Raw genomic sequence first — 16,464 nt, forward strand, 5'->3', positions numbered from 1 at the left:
TACTGACAAAACACCATTGAAGCCTATCATGTAACTTTTACCATGAACATTCAAAATATATTACCAAATTTTTCACCGCAATAAAAACTGAATGCAGAATAGGATTCCCTCTTGGTGCGCTTGTCATTTTTACGCAATTTTGCAGGGATGGGTCGGAAAACTGGCTCAGAAATTCACCCTCATGTTTGAAAAGAGTTCTGGTTGATGCCATTGACAAACAAACCTTGATGAAGTTTCACAAAGTGCTAAAGTATGCTGCTGGTGGATAGACAGCTTACATTATAATAAAATACTTCAGATGCTGGAATTCTGAAAAGATCCGGCAGCATCAAGACAGGTCATCGACCTGAAACATTAACTGTTTCTCTCTTCACAGATGCTGCGTGACCTGCTGAGCATTTCCCGCATGTTGCTTTTATATTAGAGGTAACCTAGAGTTGGTTTGACTGCAGAATTCATCATACAACTAACATAATCACTTTCATCATTGAAGTCCAATGTAACGTCTGTTCAGTAGTCAGTCTGACTGCTGTCTTACAAGATACTTTCCTATGAGTAGGCAGTCTGACTGATGTCTCATGGCCACACATGATTCACACTATCAGTTACAGTTAAAGTCTGTTCTACTCATAAGGAAAATAAATGTCAGGAAGAATGCATGTGCCTGCTGAGTAGCTTCCATTCTGAACAGAAAAGGATCTCAGATCCAGGGATCATATTTTACTGACTTGGGGCCAATTCAACAATCCTCTGTTTAGCTTCTGGATCCAATGAAAATTTCTATGGAGACAAGATTGGTTTTATGACTCATTTGATCCACGTCAGTGTACCATAGTAAACAACCTGGCTGTATGTTGAACACATAATGCCTTGATACCTCTTGGCAAACTACATATGCTTCTGGCCTCTTGTTTCAGGTCAAGTATGCGCAGTATTTCCAGCATTGTTTTTAATAAGGGCAGTATTACTACTTGTAACTGCAAATTGCCTCTACAACATGCATAATTGATATGACAGTTCATCCAAATCAGCACCAACATTTGTTCGCTTTCATCAGAAAGGATACTTACAGTCTAACAATATTAGCTGCAAGGAACAACATTCTCAGAAGACACAAAGGAATTTGTAATCATCATTTTAAAAGAATTGTTTTATAAAAGTAGCAAGAAGTTTAACAACACCAGGTTAAAGTCCAACAGGTTTATTTGGTAGCAAAAGCCACAAGCTTTCGGAGCCTTAAGCAAAGGCTTAAGCAAATGGCTTAAGGCTCCGAAAGCTTGTGGCTTTTGCTACCAAATAAACCTGTTGGACTTTAACCTGGTGTTGTTAAACTTCTTACTGTGTTTACCCCAGTCCAACGCCGGCATCTCCACATTATAAAAGTAGAGCAGCATTGCAAAACCATCATTTTTATTTGCTTCTTTGCATTATACCATAACAAACTATGTAACTTCCAATATATTTTATCCTGTAGGAAAGGTCTTTAACATTTCCCTCTTTTAGGGAATGTATTTGTTGCTTTCTTTTGATGCAATTTTCCAGCTTGATTTTGCTTTAGCTTTCACACGATCAGAGCCCTTGTTTACTTGTTTAATTTGGTGGATGTTTGTCGAACCTCGTTTGCGTATGCTTGCAGAAACCCCGAGGGAATTCACTCCCCTTGTTGCATCTGTAATGGTTTACAGTTTAGAAAAGTAAGAAATATAAAAGTAATAATCTTACCAAGGTCAGTCTTCTGTCATCTTCGCCCTTTATTTACAACATGCTCAAAGTGTTGCTCAGCGACAAAGCATAAGTCTGCGCCAAAGTTTTTCGACTGCCGGCCTGAGTGGATGGAGCCAACTGGTTTTAAACTCCACACTGGTCCTTCCCTATTGGGCGAGCCTCCACTTGCCGAATAGGGGAGCTTGTATTCTATGAGGCCCATAGGGAGATCGATTGATGATCCCCCATGGCCAACATAACATCCTTTTCCCCCTCAAGTCTGCTTCTTCCCCAACACCTCGTCACAGGAGGGCCTTTTCCGCTGCTTAGCGATCAACCTGGGGTCAATTGGAGGCAGAACTGGATCAAATAGTGTGAAACGGATTGGAGATCTTTGCTTTTGAAGGGAGCACTGTAAAACCACTGAAGTTGGTTCTGCCTGAGGTCTTGCTTCAGTTGGGGCACCAGTCTCTTCTGCTTCCATCACAGAATCCATGTCCTCATAATCCGGAGTGGCATGCGTAGAGTCAACTTCTAGTCATGGCTCGAGGGTAGGGTCACTTCCATGATTGGTAATGAGGTCTGCAGTGACATAAACTCCCTACTCCTGAGACAATTTGATTGACATATTTAAGAGGTTATTAAGGAATCATTTATTTCTGATGTTATTAGTTTAATTGATGTTTATTTTTAACAATTGATTGACCATTTGAAAGGATTTAATTTTTTGGAATGGCAATTTTTGAAGGAAAGTTTTCAGTATGGTGTGTTTGTATGAGATTAGATTGTTAGAAATTATTTTTTAATGTCTATTTCAAATATATAATACCCATTTCAAAGTCTCTGCATAGTGGATACTGAGTGGGTAAAGCTCGAGGGGCTAGATGGCCTACTCCTGCTCCTATTTCTTATGTTCTTATACATGAGGGAGCATGGGGGAATTGTGGGGCATTGAAGGGACACTGAAGATATGGGGGATATCAGGAGGCATGTGGGATGGCTAGGGCTAACATTCATCATTAAAACTGGACTGATGTCCTAGTAATAGGGAGGCAGGCCTTTCAGCCTGTCCATCTGCAAGCCTGTTGCCACCTCAGAAGACAGAAGACCCGACTTAATTTCACCGCTAGCTCCCTGGAATGAAAATGTCATCCTTTTAAAGAAAACACGTTTGTAAGTAATGTTACTCTTAGTTTTCCCAACCCACAGCCAGAAAGGTTGGAATACATGGCATGCTCAGAGTAAATTGAAGATGGTATTCATCTGGTCTAAACTCTTTAATTATTTGTCCGGTATGGAAGGACAACAATGTTGCACCACATGTGCTCAACGTACTCTTCGATCATAGCACTCCTGCCTCTGAGTCTCAAGATTCTGGTTTCAAATCCCACTCTAGGGCTTAAGCCTAAAAATCAAGGCTGACATGGTACTGTCAAGGGTGCTGTCTTTTGGATAAGATTTGGTTAAATCAAGGTCCCATCTGCCTGTCCAGGTGAATGTAAAATATCCCATGGCACAATTTTGATGAAGGGCAGGAGAGTTATCCTCGATATCTTGGCCAATATTTATCCTTCAATCAACATCACAGAAACAGATCATCTGGTCATTATCACTTTTGTGTGAGTTTTCTGTGTGCAATTTGTCTGCCACATTTTCTACATCACAATAGTAACTACATTTTAAAGGTACTTCATTGATTGTCAAGAGCTTTGGGATGTCTGGTGGTTGTGAAAATCATGAATTAAAGGCAAGCCTTTTACATAGACTTTCAACAATCACCTGCAGAAATATCTAACAACATTGCAACTTATAGAATTCCTACAGTGCAGAAGGAGGCCATTCGGCCCATCGAGTTTGTACTGACCACAATCCCACGCAGGCCCTATTCCCATAAACCCACATATTTACCCTGCTAATCCCCCTGACACTAGGATCAATTTAGCATGGCCAATCAACCTAACCCGCACATCTTTGGACTGTGGGAGGAAACTGGAGCACCCGGAGGAAACCCACCCAGACATGGGGAGAATGTGCAAACTCCACACAGAGTGACCCAAGGTAGGAATTGAATCCGGGTCCCTGGCACTGTGAGGCAGTAATGCTAACCACTATGCCACCCCATACTCCTCTTCCCTTAACTGTTGGTCTCGATCTTATTCCCAGGCTTGCTTCAATCTTCTCGATCAATCCTTGGTAATGAGATATTATACATAGGGTCGAGATGAATATGAAAAAAGCTGTTTGGGAGGAAGGGATATTTTACATGGGAGTTGGCTCAGGCTGAAATCAGCATATTGTTGTGGGGTTGAGTTGCAGTTAGCTAATGTGCAAACACTATGCAGAGTGACCCAAAGTCGGAATTGAACCCAGGTCCCTGGCGCTGTGAGGCAGTAATACTAACCACTGTGCCATATTCCTCTTCCCTTAACTGTTGGTCTCGATCTCATTCCCAGGTTTGCTTCAATCTTCTCGATCAATCCTTGGTAATGAGATATTATACATAGGGTCGAGATGAATATGAAAAAAGCTGTTTGGGAGGAAGGGATATTTTACATGGGAGTTGGCTCAGGCTGAAATCAGCATATTGTTGTGGGGTTGAGTTGCAGTTAATTTTACTGATTATGTTGGAAAGATGAAATTATCAGTTAACTGGTAGAAGAGCATAATCTTCCATCAGAAAAAACATTAGTAAAAAAGTTACATTTAGCACGTGTTGTAGCCTGGAACCAAGCCAGTTCTGGATCCACAAGGCAACAGCCCCTTGGATCCCATGCCCTCTCACTTTCTCGAGAAGTCTTGTAAGGGGGACCTTATCAAACGCCATGCTGAAGTCCATGTAAACCACATCTATCGCTTTTCCTTCATCAATGTGTTTAGTCACATTTTCAAAGAACTCCACCAGGCTCGTAAGGCATGATTTGCGTTTGACAAAGCCGTGCTGACTACTTTTGAGCATACTAAACTTCTCTAAATGTTCATAAATCCTGTCCCTCAGGATCTTCTCCATCAACTTACCAACCACTGAGGTTAGACTCACCAGTCAGTAATTTCCTGGGCTATCCCTATTCCTTTTCTTGAATATAGGAACCACATCCGCAATCCTCCGGAACCTCTCCCGTCTCCATTGATGATGCAAAGATCATCATCAGAGGCTCTGCAATCTCTTCCTTCGCCTCCCACAGTAACCTGGGGTACATCCCATCCGGTCCCGGCGACTTATCTATTTTGATGCTATTCAAAATTTCCAACACATCCTCTTTCTTAATGTCCACATACTCAATCTTTTCAGTTCGCCGCAATCCTGTAGTACAACCACCCAGGTCTTTTTCCACCGTGAATACCGAGGTAAAGTATTCATTAAGCACCTCTGCTATTTCTTCCGGTTCTGTACAGACTTTCTCACCTTCACATTTTATAGGTCCTATTCCTTCACATCTCATCCTTTTACTCTTCAGATATTTATAGAACACCTTAGGGTTCTCCTTAACCTTACCTGCCAAGGCCTTCTCGTGACCCCTTCTGGCTCTCCTAATTTCTTTCTTAAGTCCCTTCCTACAAGCCGTATACTCATCTAGATCCCTATCATCGCCTAGCTCTCTGAACCTGAACCCGTTTTTCATTAATATGGTGGGTAGCATGAGGAAAGCGAGGTGAACTGTTACATGTACAAAGCATATTCATTGGTGAAATTATTGGAATTGCTTACTTGTGAGTTGTAGCCTATTCTCAGGCACTATGTTTGGAATGCCTGGTGTTGAATAAATTCTCTTGAGGGATTGAATGACTGCTTCTGCCATACCATGCAATTGGTTTACTTCAATCCACCATAAATCTTAATCGATAACAATAAGAAAGGTTTTCCCCTCAAATTCAAATAAGTCCATTCTCAGGTGCTCTCACAGCCTTGATGGAAAATGGGGGCTCTTTTTGTTCCCGGCTGTTTATGGAGCAAGTAACATCTGACCACATGACACTTTGTAATTCCTAAATGTCCTTGGTGAAGTCTTTGAAGAGTATCAAGCCGTAGGGCTCTGAGTATGACTAATCGCTCACTGAAGACTAGTAAATTGTGAATTACAGTGGAGGTGCTTGTGCTGTTCAAAATACTGATTCAGTATCAGATTACAAAGAACAAAGAATATAGCACAGGAACAGGCCCTTCAGCCTCCAAGCATGCGCCGACCATGATGCCTGCCTAAACTAAAACTGTATGCACTTACGGAGACAGTATCCTTCCATTCCCATCCTATTCATGTATTTGTCTAGTTCCTCCTTAAATGCCGCTATCGTACCTGCTCCCCCCACTTCCCCGGGCAGCGCGTTCCAGACATTAACTTTCCTCTGTGTAAAAAACTCGCCTCGCACATCTCCCTAAACTTTTCCCCACGCACATTAAACATATATCTCCTAGTACTTGACTTTTCTACCCTAGGAAAGGGCATCTAGGATTACTGGGGATATAGTCTGGCCATCCTTCCAGACAATATTCTCAGATTTGAAGACATTCTTCATCCCATTTCGGAGCTTGATTTTTTTTTTCCTGCAACTTTCTTTCAGTAGCTAGTAAGTGCTGAGTGATTAAGGATGTATAATCTTCAACCTCTTCAATGAAGCCTAAATCCTCTTGTTCAGTTCCTTCTGCTGGTATTGTGACAGTGTGTCCATTGTTGTTCGACATTTGGCTTGCACATATTGTTATGGAGTCATGTCTCATCAATCTTAATGAGCCGCTGGATTCTGGGCAGCATCTTCGCAATTTCCTTCATATTCAAAAGGGTCACGAGAGTGATTGATGGTCTAATTTGAAATGTAAACCCATTACATAGTCTGAAAATGTTTCACATGCTCACATTGCTGCCAAAGCTTTTTTTTCTGTTCTGAGGTATTGTTCTTCTGTCTTTGTCAGTGACCTAGAGACACAGTAGACTGGTCTACACTTAGTATTATTGTGTACTTTAAATAGTACTGCCCCATCCTCCCCCACCAAGACCTGTAAACAATGCATCCCCTACTACTATTGTCAGTAAAGGTCACAAAATATGCCTATATTTCAGAACAGATTAAAAGCTGTCATTTGGCTGTACACAATTTGAGTACTGCTGAAAAAAAGAGACATTTTTTGTCAAAATGTTTTATCTTGCACTCATTAGGGTATTTGCAAAAATACAATGTAAGGGAAATCAAAATATTTATACTGTATGAGAAGAGGGTGCTGATTCGTTGGCACATGGAATTGGTAAAGGTGTTGCCATGGAGAATGCACCAGTTGATGGTGATTGACAGTTAGCTGCCAAGCAATGGTTAAAATTTAAATGAGGCATGTTGACTCTAATTGGTCAAGGCGTAGCCAAGGAATGGACCAGCTGTCACTTATTTTGATCAGCAGAAACAGAATCATTAGCTAAAATAATGCTTATCGGGCCTTTGAATTAAATGGTCTCAATCAATTTTCTCCACTGGACCATTCCTTCCCAACAAGTGAACGACCAATTCTGTTTTCTAAGTTCCGTTTGTCTCGTGATCGGCAATGCTTTCACCAGCGTTAAGTCCTCCGTTGCCGGTAAGAGGTTTGATAATGCTTTGTCTAACACCCCACAACAATCCTGTTGCAAAGCAGCATGTCTTTTAAAATTCCATAAACGTAGTTCCCTGCCAGCCTTTAGAGACTGCTGATAAACAAATCCATGTTTTCTGACGAGCTTTGGTGAAGGGTCATCCAGACTCAAAATGTTTACTCTGTTCTTTCTTCACAGATCCTGTGGAGACTTTTCAGCATTTTCTGTTTTGATTTCAGGTTCCAGCATCCGCAGTAATTTGCTTCTATCCATGTTTTCACCTGGCCATTCTTTTCTTTGTTAAATTTAGCCCTCTTAATTATTAACTTCCAATGGATGGTGAAATAAGAGTCAAAGGTTTGCAGGGCTTTTTCATAAGAAGTTGAAGTCTCATCAACCCACTGCCTTGCTATCATGTCATCAGCGATAAATCCTGCTGCATAAAGTATACTGGCCAGATCTTTTTTTAATGTAATCCTGAAGCAGTTCTGTCGCGTGCAAATCTTGTTTCTCCGTTGTGATCCTTCTGCACTCTGAAATGGTTCTGGGAGTAGTTGTGCAGATGCATGTTTTTGATGAACCCTGGATTTGTTCCTGTTTCTCTGCTGCTGCTTGGGCCTGTTCTCACAGCTCTCCGAGACTGTCTCTCAGCTTGCATTTGCTGCTCCCGTGATGTTCTGACATCTTAGTGAGTCGTAATATTGTTTGTCCTTCTTTCGAGGATCTAGTTTTTTGCCAATCTGGTGTAGCTTTTTTCAGTCTTTGTTGGGTCTTTCACGCGCTATCTCCCTGTTTCGTTTTGTGGTTGGGGTCTCGTCAGGGGATTTGTGGATTGGCTATTCTTCCAAAGTATGTTGCTTGAGTTGTGGTTTATCAAAATCGTTGCTTGTCACTTACAGCAAGTATTTACACATTTGGACTTCGACACGAGGTTGGAGCTTCTCCTCCTTCCAGATCTCCCTTACTTTTCTGTCACGATCTGGCATCATTATTACATGAGTCCAGTGGGTAGCACTGCTGCCTCACAGCGCCAGGGATCTGGGTTCAATTCCCAGCTTGGGCCACTCGCTGTGTGGAGTCTGCACGTTCTTCCATGTCTGCGTCGGTTTCCTCCGGGTGCTCCGGTTTCCTCTCAGTCCAAAAGACATGCTGGTTAGGTTAATTGGCCATGCTAAATTCTCCCTCAGTGTACCCAAACAGGCGCCAGAGTATGGTGACTAGGGATTTTCACAGTAACTTTATTGCTGTGTTAATGTAAACCTAGTGACAATAATAAATACACTTTAAACTTTAATGTATACTTATCCCTTTTACTCTAAACTCAGTTGCAGCCATTCTGAAGTTTACTGAAGCTCGCTGACATTTAGCTGAATCAAGTGTTCGTCTTCAGAGCACTTGCTACAACCAAGGACCATTCAATACAATGTAAAATGTTCCCCTTGGAAAAAATGCTTGAGTGCAAAAAAGTTTAAATCGGTTTTCACTCTTGCTAATAAGCATTTTCCAGATGTTTACCAATTTGTGGCTCTCAGTTTCTCTCCCAACTGTCACTTTAGTAACGGATCGAGTTCCCGCTTTCTTTTAAACTTTCAAATTTAAATTCACGCGCAGCCATTACAAGTCCTCTCGCGCAAGCGCAGCCATTCCAGGCCCTGCCGGCGCAGGTGCAGCCATTCCAGGCCCTGCCGGCGCAGGCGCAGCCATTCCAGGCCCTCCGGCGCAGGCGCACCGACACCTCCCGCGGACTCCGGCTCCCGCCCTCTTGCTGCCGCTCGGGGCGACGTCAGTTCCGGCAGCGAGTAGCGCTTTCCCCGGATGTTTGCGGGCCGGATTAACCCCGGAAATGCCGGATGAAGCCGGTGGGAGCGGAGCGCTGCAGGAATCGCGGTTCGGCCTGGGCAGGATCCGGCTTGTGACACCGGCAGCAAACTCGAGCGGCCGAGTGAGGGGGCCGGCTGGCCGGGCGGCCTGGGCCGGGGGGCGGGGGTTGGTCACCCCCCCGCAGTGCTGGCTGCAGGGATGTCGGCGGAGATGATCGATAACTCGCAAGCGCTGCACTTCGAGGAGATCAACTACAATGAGATCGATGTGGAGGAGGTGAGACAGGGACCGGGGGCTGGGTGGCGGTGAAGAAGGAGAGAGAGACTGAGCAGGGGAGGACAGAGCCGGGGCCACAGCCTGGAGAGAGGGGGGGCGGGGGGAAAGGAGCCCTGGCCTCAGCCCCCGGGCCTGTCCTCCTTTAGCAGAATAAGGAAATGGGTTAAAGTCCAGCGATGAACATTTGCTCAGATTGTAAACAGGTTACTTACTGAAAGGTACATCCTGTCCCTGTGTAATGTTCTCCTGGTAATTTCACCCTCTAATGCACTACCAGTGCTCTCGAGTTGTCTGAGGAGCTTCATTGTGTAGCTTTTATTTTAAAAGAGTAATTTGAAATGTTTGTTCCTCCCATTACCCAGCATAAAACAATTAGCAGAAATGTCTGTACAGTTTGAATTAGTCAGGTGAGGCACACTTATTTATCTCAACCCTTGTTATATTTGCACTTTTTAAAAAATGAGAAATTGGAATAAAATGAAGCAACCAGGATAAACATCTCAGAAACTATTCTAGAATGTTCCTTTGTGATTTTCAAACTGATTTCATTTTTTTCCCACTCAATAACTTGTTGTCCAAACCAGAAATTTATCCTGTGGGTTGTCTGCTTTCTGCAACCTGCTGCTAATTCATATACGATAGTGAAGAGTTTCCAGGATGCGATGAGCTTTGCTGCTGTAATTATTCCAGGATTCTAAAGCTTAAATGTTTGCTGATGGCCATGTAGGCTCTCAGCAAGTCTTTTGTAAAGATGGTTTGGTTAAAATGTTATTTTTTTTAAGAAAACTCCATCCCTTTAAATAATCAGGGAAGCAATGCAGAGCTTTGACAGATCTTCAATGGTCCTTATGTAACAATAGATGACCACATTATCTATAGTGATTGACCTTTTTAAAGGATGTGCTGTTATAATATAGCTGTAACTGTGTCTCGCAAAGCATCTCGCTTTGTTAGTGAACCCAGCAGAAATTCTTCAGTATTGTTCTGGTCCTTTGTACAGCTCAGTCTGCAAGTTTAATACGAGTATGAACTCGCACTTATCTAGTATACTGTGTTCAGTGAATAACCATGAGTCTCCACTGCTATAGTTAGCAGCACTTATTGTTGTGTGAATTACATAACTTGGAATGAAAGGAAGTAACTGTTATTTAAGAACATAAGAACATAAGAACATAAGAAATAGGAGCAGGAGTAGGCCATCTAGCCCCTCGAGCCTGCCCCGCCATTCAATAAGATCATGGCTGATCTGACGTGGATCAGTACCACTTACCCGCCTGATCCCCATAACCCTTAATTCCCTTACCGATCAGGAATCCATCCATCCGCGCTTTAAACATATTCAGCGAGGTAGCCTCCACCACCTCAGTGGGCAGAGAATTCCAGAGATTCACCACCCTCTGGGAGAAGAAGTTCCTCCTCAACTCTGTCTTAAACCGACCCCCCTTTATTTTGAGGCTGTGTCCTCTAGTTTTAACTTCCTTACTAAGTGGAAAGAATCTCTCCGCCTCCACCCTATCCAGCCCCCGCATTATCTTATAAGTCTCCATAAGATCCCCCCTCATCCTTCTAAACTCCAACGAGTACAAACCCAATCTCCTCAGCCTCTCCTCATAATCCAAACCCCTCATCTCCGGTATCAACCTGGTGAACCTTCTCTGCACTCCCTCCAATGCCAATATATCCTTCCTCATATAAGGGGACCAATACTGCACACAGTATTCCAGCTGCGGCCTCACCAATGCCCTGTACAGGTGCATCAAGACATCCCTGCTTTTATATTCTATCCCCTTCGCAATATAGGCCAACATCCCATTTGCCTTCTTGATCACCTGTTGTACCTGCAGACTGGGCTTTTGCGTCTCATGCACAAGGACCCCCAGGTCCCTTTGCACGGTAGCATGTTTTAATTTGTTTCCATTGAGATAGTAATCCCATTTGTTATTATTTCCTCCAAAGTGTATAACCTCGCATTTATCAACGTTATACTCCATTTGCCATATCCTCGCCCACTCACTCAGCCTGTCCAAATCTCTCTGCAGATCTTCTCCGTCCTCCACACGATTCACTTTTCCACTTATCTTTGTGTCGTCTGCAAACTTCGTTACCCTACACTCCGTCCCCTCCTCCAGATCATCTATATAAATGGTAAACAGTTGCGGCCCGAGTACCGATCCCTGCGGCACGCCACTAGTTACCTTCCTCCAACCGGAAAAACACCCATTTATTCCGACTCTTTGCTTCCTGTCGGATAGCCAGTCCCCAATCCACTTTAACACACTACCCCCAACTCCGTGTGCCCTAATCTTCTTCAGTAGCCTTTTATGGGGCACCTTATCAAACGCCTTTTGGAAATCCAAAAACACCGCATCCACCGGTTCTCCTCCATCAACCGCCCTAGTCACATCTTCATAAAAATCCAACATGTTCGTCAAGCACGACTTTCCCCTCATGAATCCATGCTGCGTCTGATTGATCGAACCATTTCTATCCAGATGCCCTGTTATTTGGAAGGGGAGAAGCTTTTGTGATAACATCTCAATCCACGAAAAAGTCTTTGTGTTACACTGGAGAGTTTTGAGATAATTGCATAATATGTGGTGTATTGGACGTATGAAATGATTTTACCTTCAATAATGCTGGTTGAAAATGATTGGTTGAAAAAAAAGCTTCACTGCAAAAGGGTTATCCCTAAGTTCTAAATAGTCCAAATAGTGCTGAAATATTTTAAAACCTGAGAAATGGCAGTATAACACTACACTGCAGAGTCCAGTCCAATCCTTATCTAATGTGGACTTCCAGCAGAGGTCTCTGCAAAGCAGTTAGGAGCCCCTTTGACTGTTTCATTCCCTGTTCCTGATTCAGGTACACAAGTAATCTGACTGCTGTCACCTCCCTTTAATCAAATGGTTGAAGTTGGTTAATTTAACAGGGGCTGCAGTTTAAAAATGTGATTTTTCTTGTCAGTAAATATTCAATTTTTGAATATATTTTAATCAAAGTGTTCAAACCCTCATGTTGCTTTGAAAAGGCTATTTGTGAAAATACTAAATGAATGCTTTGAATTTGCTAATGAGGCTTCATATTCTATAGTTTTGGATAATATAGCTGAAGTATTTTGTTACATCTGATTTGAATACTCGTAGTAGTGTGTACAACTTGTGTTAAAAGACACATATCAGTGAATTGTCGTATCATTAATGTTATACAGGGAGAGATACTTTGTGTTCTTAGCCTTAGAACTACTGAATAAAGGGAGACATGTGGTGTAATGCTCTCTCTCCAGTAACGTTAGGAAATTGTTTTCCAGGGATGACATGAATGGGGAATTCCATGCACAATGCCTTGTTGTGATGCTGATTGAGAGAGATGTACATAAAATGTGCTGAAGCTTTCTCCAATTAGTTAGAAAGCATAAAGTTGCACAATAAAGTGATCTGGGGGGAAACAATAAATCTGCAGATTTTCATGATTTGAAGATTCAGGAAAGACTTTCAAAAGAGAATTGAATCATTATCTAAAGAGGGAAAGTTTGCAGGGCTGTGGGGAAAAAGGCAATGGAGTGGCACGAGATGAATTGTTCTTGTAGAAAGCCAGTACAGATGTGACATAGATTGCTTCCTTCTGTATTGGAACTGTTTAGTGATTCTATGATTTATCATTTAGGGGTATGGAAGATTTAGTAAGCCATACTCTCTTTAACACGCTACACACAATGCATACCTTGGGAGTCCTTCATTTTGCCACAGTGTTTGGTATAATTATCACATAAGTGTAAAAGAAATTATAATATGAAGAAAGGAGGAAAAGAAAATAGTCTGCTGTCCTTGTGTATGTGATAAATTCTACCTGACAGCATTTCTTTATAGAATTATGGGATGGGGTGTTTCTTATGCAGTTATATGAGCTACCTTTGCGGTACGTAAAATACATATTGAGCTACAAATTAGTTGTATAAGGGTGAAAGTAAATTAATTATTAACTGATTTCAGCATTGTGCCAGATACTGATATTCCCACTGTACACCTCAAAACAGAATTACTCAGGATAAACCCATTTAGAGCAATTGCAGATTATCTCATAAAACACAGTTCATTTTGTTAATTTTTGTTGGACTGATAAGAGAAAGTTTAAAATAATCGCTACACCGTTAATGCTTTTCACGTTCCATTTGTTTTGATTCATACACAATATCCCATTAATCTGTTGTTAAATTCAGTACTGGTAATGTCACATACCTTTAGTTGCTGTGTATTTTTATCCATTTAGTATTTGACAATTGGCAAAGAGTGTTGGGCTGTGCACTTTAGGGATGTGTTTAACTGCTCATCCACCATATATGGGGTAGCTGTAGACAAGATTCTGGACTTGCCCAAATGCAAAAACCTGGGCAGCAAATCCTCTGTTGGGGAGATTGGCAAAATCTTCAGGTTTCTACTGTCAAGGAAAGCTCCAGGCTCAGACGAGATCCCAGGACCCAGCCCTTGTGCATCAGTCACTGAAAGTAAATGTGCAGGTAGTAGTAAAGAAGCCAAGTGGCACTTGGCCTTCATAGCGAGAGGATTTGAGTATAGGGATAGGGATGTTTTACTGCAATTGTATAGGGTGTTGCTGAGGCCACATTTGGAATATTCTGCGCAGTTTGTGTCTTTACCTGAGGAAGGATGTCCTTGCTAGAGAGAGAGTACAGCGAAGGTTTACCAGGCTGATTCCTGGGATGGCAGGTCTGTCATATGAGGAGAGACTAAGTCGGTTAGGATTATGTTCATTGGAGTTTAGAAGAGTGAGAGTGGATCTCATAGAAACTTATAACATTCTAACAGGGTTAGACAGGGTAGATTCAGAAAGAATGTTCCCAATGGTGGGGGAGTCCAGAACTAGGGATCATAGTTTGAGGATAAGGCGAGGAGAAATTTCTTCCACTAGAGGGTGGTGAATGTGTGGAACTAGTTGAGGCCAAAACGTCAGATTTCAAGAAGTTAGATATAGCTCTTGGGGCTAAAGGGATCAAGGGATATGGGGAGGAAGGGGGGATCATGATATTGAATTCGATGATCAGCCATGATCAAAATGAATGGTGGAGCAGGCTCAAAGGGTCGAATGGCCTACTCCTGCTTCTGGTTTCTATGTTTATATGGCCCCAGCTAGTGATGAAACTCTCACAATTCTATCACAGAAAGTGGGAGCACCAAATAATTCCTCAGGAGTTCAAGGATGCCATAATTGATCACGCATACAAAGAGAAAAGGACAGAAATCTGTATGACAACCACAGATGAGTCTTGTTGCTTACAACAGCTGATCGTATTCAAGCAAAAGTTCTATTCTAAAGACTGGTATGCTATGTATAAGATCGTGTACTACTGGAAAGACAGAGGCATTTGTGCCATGATCTTCACCTTTCAACAAATATGAGAGAAAAATGATAGATGGAACTCTACTGTGCCTTTGTTGATCTGATGAAGACGTTTGGCTCAGTAAATAGAAAAGACTTATGGAGAGTCTTGCCCAAATGTCCTGATAGAGATGTAAATCGGATACAGTAGTTTTGCGATGGAATGCTGGTCAGAGTCGCTGACTGTGATGATTAAGTGGTGTGAAGCAGAGGTGGGTCATGGCCCCTGTGCTCTTCAGTAAATTCTTTGCTGTCGTGTTTTCTGGGACATTTGATGGGATATACATCTAATTCAGAACAGATGGTAATTTCTTCAATCTGAGGCAACTGAAATCCTCAACTAAGATTTCAGAGATGATTTGGGAATTGCTATTTGCTGGTGACTGTGCGCACATGACACATTTTCAAAGTGACTGAAAACGATTATGGGCTAACCATTAGCTTAAGCAAGACAGCGATACTCCACCAACCAACAAATTATGACTATACCCCATCTACTATAACTAACAATGACACACCCTGAAGGCTGCAGATAACTTTGCTTATCTCAGAGAAACAATCTCCAGAAATTGCTCCATTGATAGTAAAGTGGCAAATAAAATTGCCAGCGCAAACTCAGCATTTGCCTCTTTACACAAGAAACTGTGGAGGAAACAAGGTATCAAACTTCGAACAAAACTGGCTAAGTGGTAATACCTACCTTTATATAATGCCTTGTGACATGGAATGCCTACTCCAGACACATTAAGCAGTTGAACAGGTTCCAAATGAGATACATTCAGAGAATTATGGGCATCAGATTGGAGGGCAAAGTGCTCAACACTGTGGTACTTCAAAGAGAAGAAATGTCTGTAACTGAAAAGCAGTCATCATCATATGGTGTGGACTAGTAGTATGTTTTACTGACGATAAAATCTCTAAAGCGGTTATGTATTTACTGCTTGTGAGGTACACCTAGGTTGTAGTACTTCTTGAAGGCGAAACTCAGGAAATGTAATATGTTCACCAAAGACCAGGAGAACGATGTCAAGTAGTCGCATTATTTCCTTCCAACAGCAAAGAAAGCAGGCAGCTATGGATAAAAGACAAGCTAGAAAGACAGGACACTCCCAACAAAATCAGACAGTTTATCCTTGTTTACATAGTGGAAAGCCATACAAGCCGGCAATTGGACTTCACAGCTATGTTTGAGCACTCAACAGACAACTCTACTATTTTTGATAAAGGGAAGCCTGTGAACAGACAATGGTATTTTAAAATGTGTTCACTGTACAGGAGCAAAGGGAAGGAACTCGTATGGATTAGTGACAACTATATTTTTGATTGAGAAATCCAATAGTGGAGTTCTCATTCTAGTGCACCTTTCTGAATTGGATTTAAGGTAACAGATCAGAGGCTGAGGTAGCTTTGGGCAAGAGTATAAAATGGACAGTGAGTTGATTTGGATTAGAACTCTGCATTCTTAATGAGATTGAAGTCTTGGGATCTGCTGACCATCTCTGATGTCACCTGAACCATGCAGTAGCATTTGTTATCATACTGACATTCACCTTTTAAGTTCGTGCATTTTCATGAAGGAGAATGCAAGTCTGGGGGCGAGTGCTTTCTGCTCTGCATATTGATTTCAAAAATATATGATTTAGCAATATATTTTGTACTTTTGGACCAAAAACTTTGAATTTCTTCAAGTGCCAGTTTGTACTCTGTTTTCCTGGAA

At 42.1% G+C, this 16,464-nt stretch overlaps 1 protein-coding gene across 2 annotated transcripts in view; it reads left to right on the forward strand.

Annotated features, from left to right (window-relative positions):
- The first annotated feature begins 9,065 nt into the window (after positions 1–9,065).
- Positions 9,066–16,464, forward strand: part of map3k7 (mitogen-activated protein kinase kinase kinase 7) — a 115,848-nt gene continuing 108,449 nt past the window's right edge. The window contains exon 1 of one of the 2 annotated variants that reach the window (XM_078212664.1): positions 9,066–9,356. In XM_078212664.1, coding sequence (XP_078068790.1) covers positions 9,279–9,356 — 78 coding nt within the window. In that variant the 5' untranslated portion in view covers positions 9,066–9,278. The remainder of the gene's footprint in view (positions 9,357–16,464) is intronic. The other variant, XM_078212665.1, reaches the window with a different exon arrangement.

This window comes from Mustelus asterias, chromosome 5 (genome assembly GCF_964213995.1).
Source record: "Mustelus asterias chromosome 5, sMusAst1.hap1.1, whole genome shotgun sequence".
NCBI classification, from domain to species: domain Eukaryota; kingdom Metazoa; phylum Chordata; class Chondrichthyes; order Carcharhiniformes; family Triakidae; genus Mustelus; species Mustelus asterias.